The sequence below is a fragment of the Mustelus asterias genome, chromosome 2 (assembly GCF_964213995.1).
Source record: "Mustelus asterias chromosome 2, sMusAst1.hap1.1, whole genome shotgun sequence".
Lineage (NCBI taxonomy): Eukaryota > Metazoa > Chordata > Chondrichthyes > Carcharhiniformes > Triakidae > Mustelus > Mustelus asterias.
Genome location: NC_135802.1, coordinates 50,575,978 through 50,600,581, shown reverse-complemented (window position 1 = coordinate 50,600,581; position 24,604 = coordinate 50,575,978). Strand labels below are relative to the sequence as shown.

Below are 24,604 nucleotides of genomic sequence, written 5' to 3'. Positions count from 1 at the left end.
GATGGACTTTCAACAGAGCTGGGCAGGAATGCAATGGAATCATGGAATTTGGAGAAGCCACTGGAGAATCCCAAGCAGGACAATCCCAGGTCTGACCCCATTTATTCATTTCCAATTCACCAAGGCACCTAAACAGGCATCAGCTTCTCATTTACAAATGAATGGAGATTAACATCTTTTTTAGGAAGCCAACAGTGCACTTGAATAATGGTCTGAAGAATATTTCATTATATTGTTATTTATTAGTGTCACAAGTCAGCTGCAATGAAGTTACTGTGAAAATTCCCTCATCGCCACACTCCAGCGCCTGTTCAGTTACACTGAGGGAAAATTTAGCATAGCCAATGCACCTAACCAGCACATCTTTCAGACTGTGGGAGGAAACTGGACCACCTGGAGGAAACCAACACAGGCACAGGGAGAACGTACAGACTCCACACAACCAGTGTTCCAAGTTGGGAATCGAGGTCCCTGTTACTGTGAGACAGCAGTGCTAGCAACTGTGCCACTGTGCCGCCACAGTGACAATAATTAGCTCAAATTTCAGACATATCTTGGGTAAGGAAGGTTTGCTTCTGGGAATAGACCTTCCTCTGCCTGTTTTCTGCCTGTAAAATGAGCACGTTGAGATCCAAATCCCACCCCACAGTCTGTGATGATCTTTTCTCATTTCAAATAACAGATAATGGGGTGATATAGTCAAAGATTTTTTAAAATTTTTAAGTACGGGATGAGATAGATAGAAGCAAGTTGCTTCTAGTATTAGATAGATCAAGAATAAGGACCCATAGAAGCATGCATCAATGAAAAGGATTTGGAATGGAAGGAAGGAGAAGGTTCTTCACACAGTGGAGTCTGTGCAATTCACTTCGAGGATTAGCGATTGAAGCAGAAACTTTGTCAAAATTCTCTGTTATATTGTTGAGGTGGATGAAGGGAAAAAGGCTTTGAAGGTGAGTAAATGTGATTAGAACCATTTGTCACACTGAGGCAAAATGCTAACACTGATTGAACCGAATGTCTCTGCTTTAACTCCTGTGTTACAATGGATGTATTTAAATCCAGGTGACCAGGGTTTCACATGCCAGCATTGCCTCCATTGGCGAAGGTCACAGTATTAGGTCCCAGTCAAGTTTTCCCTTGGATCAAGGACCCCAGAGGTGTAAATCCCAGAGAATTGCCGGCCAACTGGAGGCTGCAGCTGTCGATTGCAGAGGAAGCAGTGGCAGCTGCTGGATTTGAACCCACCAAAGGCCCAGGATCAGAGAGGGGCACAAGGCTACAGAGGAAGGAGGACAGAATGGCGGTCACATGGTGGAAGTCATCGGAAGGGTGCAGTAGGTCCAGCAGCAACGACTAGAGTTGGCACTCAGTGGGATTCCCTCTTCCCAATGCTGGGTACCTCGATTAGGTACTGAGCACCTGACAATAAGGTCCCCCCCACCATACACATACTCCATCCCCTCCCCTAGAAGCCCACAAGCAAACAAAAAAGCATTTGCTTTTCGGGCTTCCCGAGAGGCGACTGTCCCGCCATTGCTGGGTGAATACAAGTGGTGATGGAAAGAAATCTTGAAGTGAGTATTAATTGATTTTTCTTTCTAAACACGACTTTAAAAACGATGAGGGAAATTATATTTTAAGATCACAAAGTGCATATTTTACAAAACAACAAATATGATCTGCTTGCATTAATTACCTGACAAACATAACGGAGTAAAATACCATGTTACAAAGCACAATGTAAGTTAGCCTTGTGTTTAGCCAGCAGATTGCCCACTTAAGTGTCTCAATTAGCAGTGGGGTGGGAAGGCTGTCCTTGAGCCTTCTATGGGAACAGAGAGGGTGGGATACCCGCTCAGCACCATTCTGCCCATTTAAAATCTCCTTCAAACTCAGAATTTAGAGGGAGAATTTAGCATGGCCAATGCACCTAACCAGCACATCTTTCGGACTGCGGGAGGAAACCGGAGCACCCGGAGGAAACCCACGCAGGCACGGGGAGAACGTGTAGACAGTAACCCAAGGCTGGAGTTGAACCCAGGTTCCCTGGCGCTGTGAGGCAGCAGTGCTAACCACTGTGCCACCGTGTCGCCCGTGTGTTTGCACTAAATTCAAGATGCAAGGCCACTTGAAGAATAATGCAAAACATCTCCAGTGTGCATGGCACTGCTGCCTCGGCAACACATTTATTAGCACCCTGGCCCTCCAAAAAAAAACCCAGCAGTAACCATACATCCTAGTAAATAATAGATCTTCCTCACTGTCATCTAATAATATCCAGAAATATCTGATAGGTTTACATTGAGAAAGCAGTCAAAAAATAAAATCCAAGTGACTGTTAGCTTTTCTGTGCAAAAAACCCAACATTACTGTTGCTATGTATCTACCAGAGTATTGTTATATATGAAAACAAAACGTTGCATGAAAATTTCCAAATAAATTATTAATTGCACAGAATAATAGAATGTCTAGATAAATAAAGTTATCCTAAGAATGCACAAAGGTTAAATTATACTGGAATATGTTTCGAGTAGTAGGGTGAAATCTCTCCAATCAGCAACATCACGTTGTTAGGACACCTTTCTCATTCTCTACAGAAAAACTTTAAATCAGTCACTTCCAAGTACAGAGCCCGGAAAAAGGTTGCTGTCTATTTACATGAAGGAACAAGAAAAGTAATCAGATTCAGTAAAGTTGTGCATTTACCTGATACGTTTGTCAACATTTCATTCTGAACAAAGCTGTCAGTCATCTCTCCAAATACTATGATCATGAGAGGAAAGCCAGTTCCATGAATTAAGGCTGCAACACTACCAACCACCATCAGCAGTTTGTCAAGACAGCCTGCATAGCGAAACTAAATAGAAATAATACAATAATACAAAACGTTATTATTTTTCTAATACAAAATTAAAAACAACACATACAAATTATTGTTTTTATAATCGGATACATTTAAATCCTAGGGCAGCTTGCTTCTCAAAATGTATCTTTCCCAGTTGGGATGACCTCCATTAAAGAAATGATTATTAATCATATCATAATTTATTTACTAAGGGTACCTTTGCAAAACCATGCATCTTCCTCTGCTTCAAAGAGATAACCATTTCCCTTAAAAATAACAATGGGCTCTACAGCAACCCCCTGTACTAAAGCAATCCACGGACCACTTTCAGTGACAATTTTAATTGTTACAGACTCCCTAACTATATAACATGGTATTCGGGGTATTCACTCCACAAACCTTCATTTACAGTTATTCTTAGCCTTCTTTGTTCAATGTAAATATTTCCATTATCTTAAGTCTCCCTTCAGATCTCTGCTTTCCACCTCTGGGATCATCCTGATGAATCTATATACTCGCTATAGTTTTAATATCCTTTCTATAACATAGCCATTATTTTGTATGAATTCACATTACAGTTTTACTCTTCTGCTCTATGTCTCAATTAATAAAATCCAAAATGTATGTTGACCTTTCTATGGCTTTAGCTACCACTGATACATTCAGGAAATCATGCTAGATATCTGCATTCATCGATATGCTTCAACATCTTTCTCTTAAATATGTCTTTGCTTTCATGCATAACCTTTGCACTTAACCAGATTTTATTGCATCTTCCACTTGTCTGCCTATTCTACTAACCAATCTTTGACTTCTGAAAATTTGTGACACTCTTTCTTGCTATTTGTCAAACCGTCCCTGTTATCCAGCATGCTCCATGAATAGGAGATGCTGGTTAATCAGATATACATAAGAACATAAAAACTAGGAGGAGTAGGCCATCTGGCCCCTCGAGCCTGCTCCGCCATTCAATAAGATCATGGCTGACCTTTTTGTGGACTCAGCTCCACTTACCCGCCCGCTCAACATAACCCTTAATTCCTTTACTGTTCAAAAATGTATCTATCCTTGTCTTAAAAACATTCAATGAAGTAGCCTCAACTGCTTCACTGGGAAGGGAATTCCACAGATTCACAACCCTTTGTGTGAAGACGTTCCTCCTCAACTCAGTCCTAAGTCTGCTTCCCCTTATTTTGAGGCTATGACCCCTAGTTCTAGTTTCACCCGCCAGTGGAAACAACTTCCCTGCTTCTATCTTATCTATTCCCTTCATAATCTTATATGTTTTTATAAGATCTTCCCTCATTCTTCTGAATTCCAATGAGTATAGCCCCAGTCTACTCAGTCTCTCCTCATAAGCCAACCCTCTCAACTCCAGAATCAACCTCGTGAATCTCCTCTGCACCCCCTCCAGTGCCAGTATATCCTTTCTCAAGTAAGGAGACCAAAACCTTACACAGTACTCCAGGGATGGTCTTACCAGCACCTTATGCAGCTGCAACATAACCTCACTGTTTTTATACTCCATCCCTCTAGCAATGAAGGACAAAATTTAATTTGCCTTCTTAATTACCTGCTGCACTTGCAAACCAGCTCCTTGAGATTCCTGCACAAGGACACCCAGGTCCCACTGCACAGCGGCATGCTGCAATTTTTTACCATTTAAATAATAGTCCATTTTGCTGTTATTCCTACCAAAATGGATGACCTCACATTTATCAACATTGTACTCCATCTGCCAGACCCTCACCCACTCATTTAGACAATCTACATCCCTTTGCAGACTTTCAGCGTCCTCTGCACACTTTGCTCTGCCACCCATCTTAGTGTCATCTGCAAATTTTGACATACTACACTTGGTCCCCAACTCCAAATCATCTATGTAAATCGTAAACCATTGCGATCCCAACACTGATCCCTGAGGCACACCACTAGTCACTGATCGCCAACCAGAAAAACACCCATTTACCCCCACTCTTTGCTTTCTGTTAGTTAACCAATCCTCTATCCATGCTAATACATTACCCGTAACACCATGCACCTTTATCTTATGTAGCAGCCTTTGGTGCGGCACCTTGTCAAATACCTTCTGGAAATCCAGATACACCACATCCACAGGTTCCCCATTGTCCAGTACACATGTAATGTTCTCAAAGAATTCCACCAAATTAGTCAAACATGACCTGCCCTTCATGAACCCATGCTGCGTCTTACCAATGGAACAATTTATATCCAGATGTCTCGCTATTTCTTCCTTGATGATAGATTCAAGCATTTTCCCTATTACAGAAGTTAAGCTAACCGGCCTATAGTTACCTGCCTTGTGTCTACCTCAATTTTTAAACAGTGGTGTCACATTTGCTACTTTCCAATCTGTGGGAACCGCCCGAGTCCAGCCAAATTTGGTAAATTACCACTAGTGCATTTGCTATTTCTCCCGCCATCTCTTTTAGTACCGTGGGATGCATTCCATCAGGACCAGGAGACTTGTCTACCTTTAGCCCCATTAACTTGCCCAACACTACCTCTTTTGTGATAATGATAGTTTCTAGGTTCTCACCTGCCATAGCCTTCCTGTTATCAATTTTTGGCATGTTATTTGTGTCTTCCACTGTGAAGACCGACACAAAATACCTGTTCAATGCCTCAGCCATTTTCTCATTTCCAGTTATTACATCCCCCTTCTCGTCCTCTAAAGGACCAATGTTTACTTTAGCCACTCTTTTGTGTTTTATATATTTATAGAAACTTTTGCTATCTGTTTTTATATTCTGAGCTAGTTTACTCTCATAATCCATCTTAAATTTTCTTTATAGCTTTTTTCGTGGCTTTCTGCTGACCTATAAAGATTTCCCAATCCTCTAGGTTCCCATTAATCTTTGCCACTTTGTATGCATTTTCTTTCAATTTGATACCCTCCTTTATTTCCTTAGATATTCTTTATCTCTTTTTCTACAGTCCTTCCTTATCACTGGTATATACTTTTGCTGAGCACTGTGAAAGATCGCTTTGAAAGTCCTCCACTGTTCCTCAGTTGTCCCACCATAAAGTTTTTGCTCCCAGTCTACCTTAGCCAACTCCTCCCTCATCCCTTTATAGTCTCCTTTGTTTCAGCACAAGACACTGGTATTGGATTTTACCTTCTCACGCTCCATCTGTATTTTAAATTCAACCATACTGTGATCGCTTCTTCCAAGAGGATCCCTAACTGCAAGATCATTAATTATTCCCATGTCATTACACAGGACCAGATCTAGGATAGCTTGCTCTCTTGTCAGTTCCATTACATACTGTTCAAGGAAGCTATCGCGGATACATTCTATGAACTCCTCCTCAAGCTGCCTTGACTGACCTGGTTTGACCAATTGATATGTCGATTAAAATCCCTCATGATAATTGCTATACCATTTTTACATGCATCAGTTATTTCTCGCTCCACCATGATGTCATTATTTGACACATACACAACTGAAATGTAACATGAGTTCCGTGTTTTCATCCTATGCAGGTGTTGAGGTCTTGCCACCAATAACTCGTACTGGTGAATCAAATCAAAAGACCCAACCCCAGAATTTCGATTTGTAGAAAATTCTGGTTTATAGAGAATTTCAGTTGGTAGATAGCAGATTGCAGAAATTTTACTCTATCACCAAATGTCAAGATTTTTTTCCCTTCACGTCCAAGTCCAAATCATTTATACAGCAACAACAAAAGTAAACATAGCACTGACCCGAGGTACAGCATTTCTAGCCGTACTACAATCTGAAAATCCATCTTTCTATCCATGCTGTTACATTTTCTCTTCAACCACATGCCTTAATTTTGCATACATGTCTCTTCTGAACTCTTTAATTAAATGTCTTCTGAAAATCTGTGTAGATTCCATCTACTGCATTCCCTTTATTGATCTAAATGATTCATTCTGCAACTTTACGGCAGCTATGGGGAGGTGGGGGGGGGGGGGGTGGAGATAGGTGATGTTACAGATATGGAAGTAGTTGATCTTTTAGATGGAGAGGATATGGGGTTGGAAGATAAATTTCAGGTTGCAAATAGTCTGGCTCAACCTGTGGAAGGGGATGGAATGAAAAGTGAGATATGGAAGCAGATGATGTTATCAAGGGGCATCATGTAGATGAAAGAGAGAATAAAGCCACAGAGCCAACAGATCCTGAGGGTCTTTCGAGCTACCAATGTGGGCTGGAAGAGAATCTATTAAAGGCGTTGCTCTGGCAACAATTGGAGAGCTATCCTACTGAGTTGGACAAAGGAGAGTAATTGGAGCAGGATAGCATGGTCAACTATGTCAAAGGCTGCAGAAAGAGGGATCATACACCATTTGCAAAGTCACACAGGATATCACTTATGACTTTGACTAAGACCATTTCAGTGCTGTGCAGAAGAAGATACTTGATTGGAGAGATTCAAACATACAGTTGTGGAAAAGACAGACATAGATTTTAGACTTGAGAGTACATTCAATAACTCTGGGAAGTAAGGGGAGGTTGGAGATAACTATTGTTCTTTTGCAGGCAAACATGCAGCCAATTTTGACACAGCAATACCCCACAAACAGCAATGAGATGATTTATAGTTCATTTGTATTAATAGCTTTGGTTGGTGGACAAATGTTGTGAGAACGCCATGCTTTTCTTCACAAGGAAGGCGTCAAATAAATACCTCAGTTGAAAAATGGCACCTCTGACAATGTAGCACACTCTTAGGGTTAAACCAAACTGCCAGCCCAGATAGCCTTTACAAGATTGCTGCATCAACCTATAAGGCCTGGCTCAGTGACAAGAGTGTTAACATTGATCCAATCTTCAGTAGTCTGCTGAATCTTAATCATTCTAACTGCCAACAGAGGCAAGCTCAAAGCATTTCTTCTCATTTCGCATATCAATCAACAGCATTCTCTGGAGAAGTTTGGCGATACAAAGTGGAAAGTGTGTTTTCGAATGTTTTCAAGTGATTTGTGATATTTTCCATCATAACTTTAGTCCCAAAGATTCACCAATTGAATTCATACAATGCATACAAAGTATTAGTGGATCAGAATTCTTTTTTAATTTGAGCATAATTTATTTTTAGTCTTGTTAGAGATCTTGAGGCACGAAGCACAGGCTAGCCTGCTTGAACACATCCAGTTGTCTTTTAGGAACAATTATATTCTTGCTGAAGTCACATTGGGCTGTAACTCCGGAGCTCCCCAGCCTCGGATTTGGGGCGTACCACAAAGATGCACTAGGGAAGCCCTCTCGGAAATTTATACGTAAGCTTTTGCATGGCAATTGCTCTGGACACTGAGAAGAATCCAAAAATGCAATTTAAATCGCAAACTTCAGATGGTTCCCATTGGGTTACAAAAATAGTTACTGAGAAAATGTTTAAAACCTCTTCTAACTTCTGGGTAATTATTGTAAAGACGACCACCCCCCCTTCCCCCCTCCCCCCGGCCCCCCTCCCCCCTCAAGTAGCATTCTTTCATAAAAATCCACAATCAATGGCAAAGTGACTCACTGGATTGGCAAGACAAAGGTCATTATAACAAGCTGTTGCCCTCACTATCCTACTATATGGACTAGAGTTGTGGACCTGCTTTGTTACCACATCAGCAACTTGACCATTTCCACTTGAGCAATCAATGATGTATGGCTGATATCAAATGGTAGGAAAGCCGATGTCCTGAGCATTTCAACACAACTCAAATTCAGGCTACAATCAAGAAAGCTTTGATTTGATTTATTATTGTCACATGTATTGTGATACAGTGAAAAGTATTGTTTCTTGTGCACTATACAGACAAAGCATACTATCATAGAGTGCATAGGGAAGAAGGAAAGGAGAGGGTGCAGAATATAGTGTTACAGTCATAGCTAGGGTGTGGAGAAAGATCAATTTAATATAAGGTAGATCCATTCAAAAGTCTGATGGCAGCAGGAAAGAAGCTGTTCTTGAGTTGGTTAAAAGAAAAATTTGCATTTCTTTCCTGACAGAAGAGCGTATGTCCGGGGTGCTTGGGGTCATTGGTTATGCTGGCTGTGTTCAGAGAACCCCTACAGTGCAGAAGGAGGCCATTTGGCCCATTGAGTCTGCACCAACCACAATTCCACCCAGCCCCATAACCCCATGCATTTACCCTAGCTAGTCTCCCTGACACCAAGTGGTAATTTAGCATGGCCAATCAACCTGACCCACACATCTTTGGACTGTGGGAGGAAACCGGAGCACCCGGAGGAAAGCCACGCAGGCACGGGAAGAACATGCAAATTCCACACAGACAGTGACCTGAGGCGGGAATCGAACCCGGGTCTCTGGCGCTGTGAGGCAGCAGTGCTAACCACTGTGCCACCGTGCCACCCCGTCAGCAGGAAATGTAGATGGAGTCAATGGATGGGAGGTTGGTTTGCGTGATGAACTGGGCTATATTCACAATCTTTTGTAGCTTTTTACGGTCTTGGTCAGAGCAGGAGTCATACCAAGCTGCGATACATCCAGAAAGCATGCTTTCTATGGTGCACCTGTAAAAATTGATTAGAGTCATAGCGGACATGCCAAATTTCCTTAACCCCCTGAAAAAGTAGAGGTGTTGGTGGGGTTTCTTAACTATAGCGCGGCGTGGAGGGACCACGACAGGTTGTTGGTGATCTGGACACCTAGAAACTCTCGACCATTTCCACTTCATTCCCATTGAGGTAGACAGGAGCATGTCCTCCACTACGCTTCCTGAAGTCGATGACTATCTTCTTCTTTTTGCTGACATTGAGGGAAAGATTCGGGGAGGCGATGGCCTAGTGGTATTATCGTTAGACGATGAATCCAGAAACACAGCTAATGTTCTGAGTACCTGGGTTTGAATCCCGCCATGGCAGATGGAGGAATTTGAATTTAATAAAAAATATCTGGAACTAAGAATCTACTGATGACCATGAAACCATTGTCGACTGTCGAAAAAAAACCCATCTGGTTCACTAAGGGAAAAGAATCTGCCATCCTTACTTGTTCTGGCCTACATGTGACTCCAAAGCCACAGTAATGTGGTTGACTCTCAACTGCCCTTGGGCATCTAGGGATGGGCAATAAATGCCGGCCAGCCAGTGCCACCCATGTCTCATGAATGAATAAAACAAAATTATTGCCATCGCAGCATTTCATAAGATTCTCTATCTCTTTCCATCTCATCATCTAAGAATATTTGTTTTGATCTAGACAAGCTGTTCATGTGTCTGATTAGAGAATTCCCAAAGAAATCTTCAATAGTGTGCTATAGCACAAATATTGCTACAGAGATTGGCAGATGAAATGGCTTAGGGACAAGTTGAAACCTACCTTGCTATCCGTCAATATTAACCCCACCATCTGGAAAAATATAGCTTCCAACAAATTACGAAGACACTTGTCTGGTCAGATTAAATGAATTTGAGGCTGTAGGGTTGCAAGATTTGGTTGCAATTACTTGGCACATGAAGCAACTTCTTCAGCCAGAGAGTGGTAGGTCTGTGGAATTCATTGCCACAGAGGGCTGTGGAGGCCGAGACGTTGAGCGTCTTCAAGACAGAAATTGATAAATTCTTGATTTCTCGAGGAATTAAGGGCTATGGGGAGAGAGCGGGTAAATGGAGTTGAAATCAACCATGATTGAATGGTGGAGTGGACTCGATGGGCCGAATGGCCTTACTTCCGCTCCTATGTCTTATGGTCTTACCCAAGTCATCTGTCTTTCAATATATGTGGAACCATACATGTGTGTCTAATGTCAGACATCAGTGCACCCTTCATAACTGAGAAGTTTCTGGCCATTCAATGGGAGAGTGTTGACATTTACTGTCTTGCTGAAATCAAATTGCTTGCTTTTTATGAGAATGTTGGATTATACTCCTGTATGTTTTTATTGAAGTAAAGTTGTTCTATGGTTTTCAATTAAATGGCGAGTAGAGACCAGGGCACAGTCCTGTTTTACTCCATTTCTTCACCCTGCATTTGTTGGAAGTGGTACTGTCAAACTGTACATTACAATGCATGTCGTCATGAAAGGAATGAATGGAGCTTTGGTGGGCAGCCAGTTTTCTTCACCCTCACCCCGTTATCACTGTAATCATTTCATTGTCGTTTGTCTATTATCATGGCATGGTGACATAGTGGTTAGCACTGCCTCAGTGTCATGGATCCGGGTTCAATTCCGGCCTCGGGTCATTGTCTGCGTGGAGTTTGCACATTCTCTCCATGTCTGCGTGGGTTTCCTCCGGGTGCTCCAGTTTTCTCCCACACTCCAAAGATGTGTGGGTTAGGTTGATTGGCCACGCTAAATTGCCCCTTAGTGTCAGGGGTCTAGCAAGGTAAATTACCTTGGGTGGGATTGGGCCTGGGTGGGATTGTCGTTGGTACAGACTCAATGGGCCGAATGGCCTACTTCTGCATTGTAAGGATTCTATAAATAACTGCAGCACAAACCTGTTCAGCTCTCTGGGCTGAGCATAGATTTTAAAAATTCAGTTTTCAGCTGTCTGCCCAATTCTGGTTTCTGACCCCCAGGTGGAATTTATGCTTCACTGTTTCCTTTATACTTTGTAATAGTCTTTATTGTCTTTCCTCAATTGTTGATAAATCAACAACTTGGCTGTGCTTTATTTTGCCTCTACTCTTTTGTCTCATTATATTTGTAGTTTCAATTCCTGGTGGTGCTAATCAATGTTCTTCCTGAAAATGATGACTCAAGGATAGAATGCTTCGGGGCTCTTAATAATTTAGTGCTGATGTTTAACAAAACAGAAGTGAATCCCCAGGGGGAGGACATCCAAAAGCAAAAGGAAGTATTACATAAAACCAAAGGTACTAACAAATAAATTTAAAGATTATTCCACAGCAACATTTGAAAATTATGTCTGAGCACAATTCAAAAGCCAACGTAGGCAACAACAAAAAAAATGTGAAACAAGTGAAGGAAACATGTCCTTCAAAAGGTGACAGTCATTTGTTATGCTTCAGTGAGTCATAAAACTCAATTAGGGAAGTTGGTAACTGAACCTACTAAAAGCACAGACAAAAATGCAACACATCTTGATCAGATAGCTCATCCACGCTGATGACATCCTGCCACTCGTTTGCAGAAAACTAGCTACAAAGAATGGATTACCTCTCCCATACCTGCACCTTGTTTTCCTTTATCATGAAAACTGTGATTATAGGACAAGAGTGTCATATCTCCACCCTTGATCACACTGAACAACACCCCGCTGAAACTAGATAGCAAAATCTGCTACCAAGAGTTCACAGTGATGGGGAATCTGATTCCTAATATAGAATTTGATACATACATAAGAAAACAGCTACCACCTTTGGCAAACCCACTTAAGGTGCATGGAAAAGCAACAGGCTGACTCACGGAATCAACATGCTAATTATAAGGCATGTGTTATCAATGTGTTATTGTATGACTGTGAAGCCACTGTCAGGAGAAGTCAACAATTTTATGTTCAATGTTTGCAATCTCATGGAAGGACAAAATCATTAACATGACAATCATTACAAAGGCAAATCTCCCAAGTATGCTAGAACTCATCAAGCGACGGTGGCTTCACTGGCTCGGACACATTCGCAGGATGAAAGACAGGTGCAATCTCAAGGATATTCTACCTGGCGGGATAGCTGGAGCTGGACGACCCATTAGGATACAAAGCTCTGCTGCAAGGATGCTTAAAAGCTTGGCATGAAGGCTGTAAACATTGATTTTCACACACGGGAGGCACTAGCCAACAACAGAGGGAAATGATTGCATCGTATGTGGTCCAGTGAGTGCCACCATAGTGATCAGTGGCTACAGTGACTTGACAACAGCAGCCAATGGCTAAAACAACAGGTCATAACAACACCCAATAGCCACATGAAATGAGGTACTTGTAGCAGAACCTGCTTCTCATAGATTCATCTCTTCAGCCATCAGCAAAAGAGCACCATTTGAAACTATCCCATCACAAATGGAGTTGTCACGTAGATAGAGAATGCCAATGGCAGCTTCTTTTGTTAATAGAGAAACAACAATAGAACAATTACAGTCAGAATGGGATGTGCGTGGAAGTGACAAGCCATGCTCACCGATAGTATCAGAAATAGTTCCCCAATGTGTGCAGTTTCCCAAATAGGAAAGAGACTTTATTGATTTGATTTATTAGAGTCATAGAGATTTACAGCAGGGAAACAGGCCCTTCGGCCCAACTTGTCCATGCTGCCCTTTCTTTTTTAAAACCCTTAAGCTAATCCCAATTGCCCGCATTTGGTCCATATCCCTCTATACCCATCGTACCCATGTAACTATCTCAATGCTTTTTAAAAGACAAAATTGTACCCGCCTCATTATTATTGCCACATGTATTAGCATACAGTGAAAAGTATTGTTTCTTGCACGCTATACAGACAAAGCATACCGTTCATAGAGAAGGAAACAAGAGTCCAGAATGTACTGTTACAGTTATAGCTAGGGTGTAGAGAAAGATCAGCTTAATGCGAGGTAGGTCCATTCAAAAGTTTGATGGCAGCAGGTGTGAAGTGACAAACTGCACAAATATATTCTTGTTTTACGCTTCATGAATAATGTATTTAAGCTCTTTTAGTAGTATCATGTAATCAGGTCTTATAAATACTTTGAGTTAAAAAATAACTAAGTTAAGCCATATACATCATTAAAATATATCTTACCAAAGCCAGTAGGCTGACCATTTCAGGCTTTTTTTCCTTCTTTTTCTGTTTTGATTTACTGTAGATATTCAAGGTATAGTAATTAGATTTTTCTGTGAAACATAGCTGTTTTATTTCTCCAAATATTATTTTATTAGAATAAGCATTATACAATTTTCCAAAATTTAGTACAACCACACAATTTTAAAAAATTATTAAAGGAAGGCTAGCATAATAACAAAATCTTAAGCACTTTATTTCCAAATTAAAATTTGGCATAATTATCCTCAAATGCACATTGTTACTACCATTATTTTCAACAGTGATCACAATATAATTAAATGTAACCTAATTAATGAATCAAAAGCTGCAGGCAATTTATTATGCTGGCTCCTGATTTCAAGAGAGCTAATTTTACAAAAATCCATCCGAAGCAAGTTAAATGAACAAATGGTTAAGAAGATCATTTTAGACAGAATACGTTTGAGAATCATGATTGTGTAGGACAGGTCTGGTTAACCAGATGTTCTTTTCCTGCCTTTCGTTTCTGTATGTGTATTATTATGCAATTATACTGTCAAATTAAACTGTAACTTGGCATTCCAGACCAAGATATATTTTTATGGCAAAAATGTTTCAATAAAAATTGGATGAATCAGTAAATTGGTTATCATAGAAGTAATCATAGGACCCCTACAGTGCAGAAGGAGGCCATTCGGCCCATCAAGTCTGCACCGACCACAATCCCACCCAGGCCTTATCCCCCTAATCCCATGCATTTACCCTAGCTAGTCCCCCTGACACTAAGGGGCAATTTAGCATGGCCAATCCACCTAACCCGCACATCTTTGGACTGTGGGAGGAAACCGTAGCACCCGAAGGAAACCCACAGAGACATGGGGAGAACGTGCAAACTCCTCACAGACAGTGACCCAAGCCGAGAACTGAACCCGGGTCCTGGTGCTGTGAGGCAACAGTGCTAACCACTGTGCCACCATGCCATCCCAAATTAATTGAATACTTTTTCACACAATCAAACTAGTAAATAAAATGCAAGATTTCATAACAAGATGTGATTTACATCATAGTATTATTCGTAGAATTACTTTCAATTACTTCTCCACAATCTTTCTGGTAGAGCTTCTTACCTCTTTTTCTCATCTTTTTCATCGGTAGGAACATTATTTTCATGTTGGCCAACCTCATCTGTGTTTCCTATTGTATATTGGTTTGACATCTCTTCACCTGTTCATGAAATGTAACTATGTCATGATCGAAGAAGTTTTGAGTTTCAAACAATTTGAAATATATTAGTGCACAATTAAAGAGTTGACAAGTATAATGAAAGAGGGATTGCAAAAACAATATAGAAGATATTGTTCCTTAACAAATCCAGCCTGCACATCACAGAATCCGCTCTCTACCCCCTAACAGATTTAGCCTGTGCACCATACACTTCGAGTATCGGTAGCAATTCTTTAATTAAAGTAAATTTAAACTGCAAACCTCCAACATTGAAAGTCAATATCCAAAGCCACTGACATGTACATTTAGAGAACAAAATCTGGCTGTACTGACTCAACTCTTCCTTGTGCTACTCAGCAGCCAAAAATGCTCCTTCGTTGCCCAGTTTTCCCCTCCTGTTTGGGAATGGCTTCCATGTGTAAAAGGCTCTTTTTTACATGCACTTCAATCACAATGTGTTTTAACATGAATGCATAGAACTAAGTGCCATGTTACTAGTAATGTGGAGCAGTAACTACCTCCATTTGCTTCAAGAGAATTTGCCTGTAATTCTCTTTCTCTAGTTTCCTCCTCCCAGCAAATTATATGTTGGGGGAGGTGGGGATGCCACGGCAGTCAAACTGTGTTGAAGTTACACCATGGGAGTATGGGACAGGGCCAACTGGGTCATCAAATCATTTTGATTATAGAATCATTTTGATCATAGAATCCCTACAGTGCAGAAAGAGGCCATTCAGCCCATCAAGTCTGCACTGACACTCTGACAGATTATTTTACCCAGGCCCGCTTCCCCGCCCGATTTTAATAACCACACACATTTCCTATGGCTAATCCAATCTAACCTACATATCTTTGTGCACTAAGGGGTAACTTACTATGGCCAATCCACCTAACCTGCACACCTTTGCAGTGTGGGAGAAAACTGGAGCACCCAGAGGAAACCCACGCAGACATGGGGAAGATGTGCAAACTCCACATAATCACCAAGGCCAGAATTGAACCCGGGTCCCTGACACAGTGAGGCAGCAGTGCTAACCACTGTGCCACCATGGCGCCCTCCCTCTCAAAATTATCTCCCTAACTTCTATATTCTCATGGATCCTCAAACCTGGAAATATAAACAAAATAGGGATTAACTCATAAAGGTGGACTCCTCTAACTCCCATTAGCTGCATTACCTGGCAACAGTGATGGAATGGCAATATATTTTCAATCAAGATCTTGTGTGACTTACAGGGAGTGTTTCTCTCCATCCTCTGCCCTTGTTCTTCTAGACGGTAGAGGCTGTGGGTTTGGAAGGTGCTGTTGAAGAAGTCTCAGCAAGTCATGCATCTTGTAGATGGTACACAATGCTGGCACTGTGCGCCATGGTGGAGGGAGCAGATATTAAGGTGGAAGATGGGGTGCTGATCTAGTAGGCTGGATGAAGTCAGGCTTCTTAAGTGTTGTTGCAGTTGCACACAGCCAAGCAGTATTTAATCATAGTCCATTGTCTCACTGACTTACACTCAATTTTACATTCATCATATGCCACCAAGATTGGCAGGAAATTGAAGTAGAGTTTAACACAGGCAGAAGAGGTGGGGTGAATGGGAACAACTTCAGGTGTGCACCCCCACAGAAATTTAAAGTTTATTTGTCATAGCAGGTTTACATTAACAGTGTAATAAAGTTACTGTGAAAATCCCCTAGTCGCCACACCTCGACACTTGTCCGGGTACATTGGAGGGAGAATTTAGCATGGTCAATGCACCTAACCAGCACGTCTTTCGGACTGTGAGAGGAAACCGGCACACTCGGAGGAAACCCACACAGAGAATGTGCAAACTCCACACAGAGAGTAACCCAAGCTGGGAATTGAACCCAGGTCCCTGGCACTGTGAGGCAGCAATGTTAACCACCGTGCCACCCAACATATATATTTCACACCTACCAGTACCAGATCATTGTGCCTAAAATCATTTAAGTCTATCAAGTGACCAATATTAAATCCAGTCTGCGACTTCACTCGAATTAGGTCCATAGTTAACCCAATTTCAACAATTATTTAAAAGCTGCACATCACCCCAAAACTTTCCAATAAAATAAAAACATTTAAATGAAGGAACTTTTGTAAAAACAGTCAACATATCGGGCAAGCCGTATTCCTTAAATATTAACCTTTGAGAAATGAAACGTTTACCTTTATTTCTCCCGACTAGGAATATGCAGGATGGCCGAGCCCCAGCGGGATAAAGGGAGATCCAGAGTGCCGGCTCTCTGAACTGTTCTTGAGGGTTTGTAAGAATAACAATGTTCCTCAAGGACAATGAACTTTGAATGTTTTTGATTACGGTGCGATGTCTAACAATAAAGGTAGATTGGCCGCTGATCCATTCAACAAATCCTGTTGCGGAAGATGAGTGTGGCTGATTGATGGGCTCTGCACGAATCAACCCACTGCACTCACTCTGGGAGGCTGAGTTCAAGGCTTCATCGGTAAAAGTAATTGGCTCTTGTGTTGTCAGCACTCTGTCAATATATGGGATCAGCAGCGTTTATTCTAAAATGCATTCCTCCAATTTGCTATTAATAGATAAACGTAAGCTATTATACAGTACTGAACTTGGAGTTGTCAGCAAGCACCGTCTTCACATAAAGGGTAGTGGAGAGCTGGAATCTCCTCAAGCTATTGATGTTGGGAACAAATGGAAAATTGCAAAGCTGTATTATAGAACATAGAACATAGAACATAGAAAGTCACAGCACAAACAGGCCCTTCGGCCCACAAGTTGCGCCGATCACATCCCCACCTCTAGGCCTATCTATAGCCCTCAATCCCATTAAATCCCATGTACTCATCCAGAAGTCTCTTAAAAGACCCCAACGAGTTTGCCTCCACCACCACCGACGTCAGCCGATTCCACTCACCCACCACCCTCTGAGTGAAAAACTTACCCCTGACATCCCCCCTGTACCTACCCCCCAGCACCTTAAACCTGTGTCCTCTCGTAGCAACCATTTCAGCCCTTGGAAATAGCCTCTGAGAGTCCACCCTATCCAGACCCCTCAACATCTTGTAAACCTCTATCAGGTCACCTCTCATCCTTCGTCTCTCCAGGGAGAAGAGACCAAGCTCCCTCAACCTATCCTCATAAGGCATGCCCCCCAATCCAGGCAACATCCTTGTAAATCTCCTCTGCACCCTTTCAATGGCTTCAACATCTTTCCTGTAATGAGGTGACCAGAACTGCGCGCAGTACTCCAAGTGGGGTCTAACCAGGGTCCTATAAAGCTGCAGCATTATCTCCCGACTCCTAAACTCAATCCCTCGATTAATGAAGGCTAGTACGCCATACGCCTTCTTGACCGCATCCTCCACCTGCGAGGCCGATTTAAGAGTCCTATGGACCCGGACCCCAAGGTCCTTCTGATCCTCTACACTGCTAAGAATGGTACCCTTCATTTTATACTGCTGCTCCATCCCATTGGATTGATTGATCATTTCATCTATTTTTGTTTATCATCGATAGATTCTTGTTAGCTAAGGGAGGATATTGCAGGATTTGGAACCAAGGCGAATTTGTGCAGTTAGATGCAAATCAGGCAAAGAAAATGGCCCTCCTTGCATTGAATGGTCCTTCTTGGGTCGCCTCCTTGGCGTGGTGGAGAGGCTTGTACGTTCCCATAATCTCTTGAGCAGTGCCATCGGGGGTTTGTTCGCTGGACAAATTACAGTTCAAATGTCCTCAGTGACAGAAACATAGAAACCCTACAGTACAGAAAGAGGCCATTCGGCCCATCGAGTCTGCCCCGACCACAAACCCACCCAGGCCCTACCCCCATATCCCTACATATTTACCCACTAATTCCTCTAACCTACGCATCTCAGGACACTAAGGGCAATTTTTAGCATGGCCAATCAACCTAACCCGCACATCTTTGGACTGTGGGAGGAAACCGGAGCACCCGGAGGAAACCCATGCAGACACGAGGAGAATGTTCAAACTCCACACAGACAGTGACCCAAGCCGGGAATCGAACCCAGGTCCCTAGAGCTGTGAAGCAGCAGTGTTAACCACTGTGCTACCGTGCTGCCCATTCGAAGGAAGACTGTGCATCTCACCAGCTCACAAGGCAGAAGAGGGCTTTTGCAGCAAAGTTATCGTGGTTTGACATATCACTGACATCAAACCACCAACCCTAAAAATAAGCTGCCCCACATTCTCCTGGGACCCTGCACCAGCCGGGGTCATCATCTTTGTGGTCAAAGAGAGAGAATAATAAATTTTGCAACTTGGAATGTTGGAACATTCATGGGAATCAAATCCTGCATTCCAGATCCCACTACCTGTGCGACACCCTCCCTCGCTCACTCAAAGATCTGCAGGTCAAAATTCGTCTTGCTCAGTCATGTGGAGACCAATGCCAGAACCCTAAGTGGCTGTCATCTCGAATTGAGGGACAGCCAATGATTATGATAGAATGATACAGCACAGAAAAGGCCATTCCTCCCATTATGCCTATGATAGCTCCTGACAGAATAATCATGTATGGTACCATTCTAGTAAATGTTTTTGCACTCTGTCCAAGGGCTTGACAATTTTTATACCGTGTGCCTAGAATTATACACAACACTCCAGCTGATTCCTAACGAATGTTTTATAAAAGTTTACTAGAACTTCCTTTCTACTATAATTGACAGCTTTATTCGTAAAGCCGAGGACTGCATGTGCTTTTTTGAATAGCTTTTTTAACTTGCCCAGCCATCTTCAGCAACTCATGTGCATAAACCTCTGCTTTCTCCGTTCCTATATCCACTTCCTAATTGTACCATTTAGTTTGATGTAACTGAAATGGTGGATCAGACTCAAAGGGCCTATTCCTGCATCTAAAAGTCACAAATTAAGGAATACCTAAATTAAATGAACTTAGTGAGTGGTAGTGAACAGGGATTCAGAATGGTTTCCATCTTGACTGACCAATATCTTTTATGCTCTTTATGCTTTAATTTTTGGAAAAAAGTGACATTTCTAGTTGAAGTTGGAACACTCCAAATGTAGTATACTTATATTTCCAGAAAGCTGTCAATAAAACTCCACAGGAAAAGCTGCAATGCATGCTGAAGACAGTGGGTAGCCTATATAAATATACAATGATATAATGAATTGGTTGAAAAAGATGAAGCAACAATTATTAGTTAAGAGATGTTTGTCAGGCTCGGGAGATGCACGGAGTGTAATGCTGCAGTCTCTACTTTTCTGATCGATAGAAACTATCTGGATTTGGGAATACAGGATGGAATTATATATAAGCTGATTATTTGGAGGTGATGGGGGAAAGTAGGGGTTGAAAGTGTTAGGAACCTATTTGTTTTGTCAGCGAGCTGTTCTACACTCTGCCAATTGAAAAGTAACCCAGCAGCGTTCAGAATAGCTGCAGGCACACTTTTCTTTGAAAGCTTATGCCAGTGCAGAAATGGAAGGAAGAAGTGAGAGGCTGCCCTGTGTGTTCTCCGTCTCTTCTCTACATGTCATGCTGGAGGTGGTGAGGGCACAGAGGGGTTTGCTGTTTTCTCAGGTTAGGAGAAAAGTGAAATAGGTGTGGCTGGAAATAGCCATGGTTGTCGGTAGCAGGGGTGCGGTGCCAAGGATCTGGATACAGAGTCGGAAATATTTTAGTGACCTCATTAGGTAAGTAAGGGTGAATGCTATATTACTTTCAGATATCATCCATCACACTTTGACTGCTCCTGCACAGCACTCCTTTCACAAAAACACCTGGCAGTTCTGAACATGCCTTTTCTCCAGAGACCTCCTTGCATCACCATCTGAACAGCTAACACTACCCTCATCGTATTGCTTCCACAACACTACCCTCATCGTATTGCTTTCACGCACTGATACTTCACAGTCACTCTCCCCAAATACTGTCTTTCTTTTCTCTCCATATTCCATTTCTCACGCTCCCAACTCCATGCTTCCTCTCATTGCAAAAGAAAGACCACAACAGGGAGAGGCCGAGATCTTAGGCTGGATCTTGTAGAGATTTGGGCTGGGATTCTCCCAAAACAATTCTAAGTCCCCAACGTGTGGGAAAATGGGAGTAAATCCCACTGTTCTTTTTAATGTGATTTCCAGAATGAATCTCTGACATTCTGTGCATCACAGAGTGTACACAGTAAGAAGTCTCACAACACCAGGTTAAAGTCCAACAGGTTTATTTGGTAGCAAATACCATAAGCTTTCAGAGCGCTGCTCCTTCCTCAGATGGAGTGGAAATGTGCTCTCAAACACCGTTTTAGAGCATATCTCCACTCCATCTGACGAAGGAGCAGCGCTCCGAAAGCTTATGGTATTTGCTACCAAATAAACCTGGTGTTGTGAGACTTCTTACTGTGTACACCCCAGTCCAACGCTGGCATCTCCACATCATCACAGAGTGTCCCAGAGTGATTCACACTGGAAAGCAGAGGGCGGGGCCTATCCCTGCTGGAGGCCGGCAGTATAGCTCTGAGGCCCACTGCGCATGCGCCGATCTGTCAGTGCCGAGATTGGCACATGCGCAGTGCCGGTCTCCCGATCGCAGGCCTCCTGGACCAGACCCGATGTTCCCCCCACCCGGCCAGCCCCGATCTCCCGATCCCTCACCCAGACGGTTCCAACCTCCCCCCCCCCCCCCCCCCCACGCAGCCCTGATCCCCTGCAAGTCCCGACCCCCTCCCCACCTGGATGGCCAGCACCGATGACCTCTTCCCTCCTCCCAGTCATCCCAAGTGCAGAGTTACAGCGGGTCCCCACACCCCTACCGATTGCACCCCCAATAGGCCCCAGCCCCAATAGGCCCTGCCCCCACTGGTCCCACCCCCTTGGCACTGACTGATGCCCAGTGGACAGTGCCAGGGTGCCTGGTGGGCAGTGCCAGTTTGCCCCTTGGGCAGTGTCAGGCGAGCACTGCCACACTGGCACTGTCCAGGGGGCATCCCTTGCAAATAGTGATTTCCATACTGTGATCAGCTCTGCGCCGATTTCTGGCGAGGAGCTGATTACACTGGAAATCTTCGTCTCAGAGACTCGCGGAGGCCGTGATGCTCAGCGGGAAGCCCGCGAAACGGCCCCTACTGGTTTCTCCCGGCCAACTGCGCTGCGAGAGCAGTGTAGCGGTCTGGAAAAATCGCCCACTTCTACTCTGTACTAAACCCCAGAGTAAGAAATTTCTTAGCGAGGAATAATCATGTTGGCAAAAAAAGGACAATCATTAATTTAAAGTCAAAAACAAGTTTATAATTGACATCCCATTAATCAAGGCAATACACAAGTTCAAAGCATGTTGGTTTATCTTTCCCATGGATCCCGGGACTCTTATCTTCTTGATTCCTTGAACATGATCTCCCGACTCATGATTGCCATCGAGATTTTAGCTTCATCAACTTAACTCTAACACACATACAAATCACTTTGCAGCTTTAGGACTTCAAAGCTGGTTTCCCAGTCTACCTTAACTCCTAATCTCCAAATTGGATTCTTATTGCAGTGTTAATGTAAGCCTACTTGTGACACTAATAAATAAGTGTTATACTTTACAGTAATCCTCAGTCTCGATGATAATTACTTTTGCCACTAACACTGAGCTTAGTGTTGTGATCTCACAGCAACCCATCTATCGACTGGCAATGTCCGACAGAAACGCTAACTTCCTAAGCAAGTGCTTACCCCAAACTCTCTCCTGACAAAATACCTCCTGTGAGTGTCCTGTGACAAATGCTAATCCTCGGCAGGTGCAAAGATCTCAGTGATACACCCCTAATTTTATATCCTTTTAGCAGGAAACTTTGCAACATTTCGCCTAAATAGTTGCACCTGGACCAAGACAACTAACAACTTTTAACCCAATATTTGTAACTCTTGACCAATGGAAAGGATGTTCCTGACTTCCCAACAGCAAACTGACCTTAATTTGTATCCTAATCAATGTCCTTCGAACATCTAGTCCTCAAGATTATTCTTCTAGCCAACCTGCTTTACAATCGTTGCTTCCCTTCTAACTGCTATACTATAGACTGTATCTTTACTGCAATATCTTGTCTTCAGGCCAACCTGAAGGCCAATAATAATGTAGATATGGCATTTATTTCCTGCGAAGCTAGACTTGCTGGAGCCCAAATATGCCCTAGCTAAAACTCCACATTCTTTCTTAAAGCTACATTACAGCTATTAACACTTAAAGAAATGCCAACTTAAAGGCATTATTAACAACACCCCAGTAATACATGCTGTGAAGTCCCTAGGTCATAAAAGAGATAACAACTTGCTTAAATCAGACCTTACCTTCTTGCTTATTTAAGAAGCTAATTGGGCCAAAATAAAAGATGTCTGCTATAGGTCACGTGAATAACAAGCTGGCAACAGTTTCTGTAAATTTCCAAACGCAGTTACAGGACAAAAATTCAATCTTCACCTTTGTGGAAATTTATACCTCTCATTGTGAGGACACATTACAAACAATGCAACTGGGAATCAGTAGATGACCAGTCTCCCCTGTCTCTTGGGGCAGCACAGTGGCACAACGGTTAGCACTGCTGCCTCACAGCACCAGGGACCCGAGTTCGATGTCTGTGCAGAGTCTGCACGTTCTCCCTGCATGGGCTTCCTCCAGGTGCTCCCATAGCCTGAAAAACGTGCCGGCCATGCTAAATTCTCCCTCAGTGAATCCATACAGGTGCCGTAGTGTGGCGACTAGGGAATTTTCACAGTAACTTCATTGCAATGTTAATGTAAGCCTATTGTGACTAATAAATAAATAAACTTTGTAAACTTCCCCAGCCCAGTTCCACACAAAGGGAGAGCCTTCAAAACTCATTATACTTTTGGAGGCACTAACTGACAACATCGACCTCTGAAGGTGAACAATGAATTTTGACCAAAGACATAGAAACTGCTTGTTAGCCTCCACTGACTCATTAGTGGGTAACAATGATCTAAGCTTCTAGCCTTTGGAATGTTTTAATATATTTCTAGGCTCACAACTCAATCTGCTGTTTAACCTACAGTCCGCAAACACCAATGCAGGACTCCAGGCTGACCAACAACTTGCATCAAATCAAAGTCTCCTCAAAGTCTGTTTCTCTGGAAGATTTCTGCCATCAACTGCTGAGCAAACCAAGTTTCCAACCTGCAAACCAGCACCAACCACAACATCGTCATCAAACCAGCACCAACCATAACATCGTCATCAAACCAGCACCAACCACAACATCGTCATCAAACCAGCACCAACCATAACATTGTCATCAAACCAGCATCAACCACAACATTGTCATCAAACCAACACCAACCTTAACATTGTCATCAAACCAGCACCAACCGTAACAACGTCATCAAACCAGCACCAACCGTAACATTGTCATCAAACCAGCACCAACCTTAACATTGTCATCAAACCAGCACCAACCTTAACAGTGTCATCAAACCAGCACCAACCGCAACATTGTCATCAAACCAGCACCAACCGTAACATTGTCATCAAACCAGCACCAACCTTAACATTGTCATCAATCCAACACCAAAAACAATATTGTCATCAAACCAGCACCAACCACAACATCGTCATCAAACCAGCACCAACCACAACATTGTCATCAAACCAGCACCAACCGTAACATTGTCATCAAACCAGCACCAACCGCAACATTGTCATCAAACCAGCACCAACCACAACATTGTCATCAAACCAGCACCAACCGCAACATTGTCATCAAACCAGCACCAACCGTAACAGTGTCATCAAACCAGCACCAACCGCAACATCGTCATCAAACCAACACCAGCCGCAACATTGTCATCAAACCAGCACCAACCGTAA

General features: G+C 42.7%; 1 protein-coding gene across 1 annotated transcript in view; it reads right to left on the bottom strand.

The window, feature by feature from the left end:
* Positions 1–17,143, bottom strand: part of abcb4 (ATP-binding cassette, sub-family B (MDR/TAP), member 4) — a 114,332-nt gene extending 97,189 nt beyond the window's left edge. The window contains exons 1-4 of the mRNA XM_078235053.1: positions 16,947–17,143; positions 14,668–14,764; positions 13,541–13,598; positions 2,710–2,860 (exon numbers count right to left, since the gene is read on the bottom strand). Coding sequence (XP_078091179.1) covers positions 2,710–2,860; positions 13,541–13,598; positions 14,668–14,756 — 298 coding nt within the window. The 5' untranslated portion in view covers positions 14,757–14,764; positions 16,947–17,143. The remainder of the gene's footprint in view (positions 1–2,709; positions 2,861–13,540; positions 13,599–14,667; positions 14,765–16,946) is intronic.
* Positions 17,144–24,604: the final 7,461 nt, after the last annotated feature.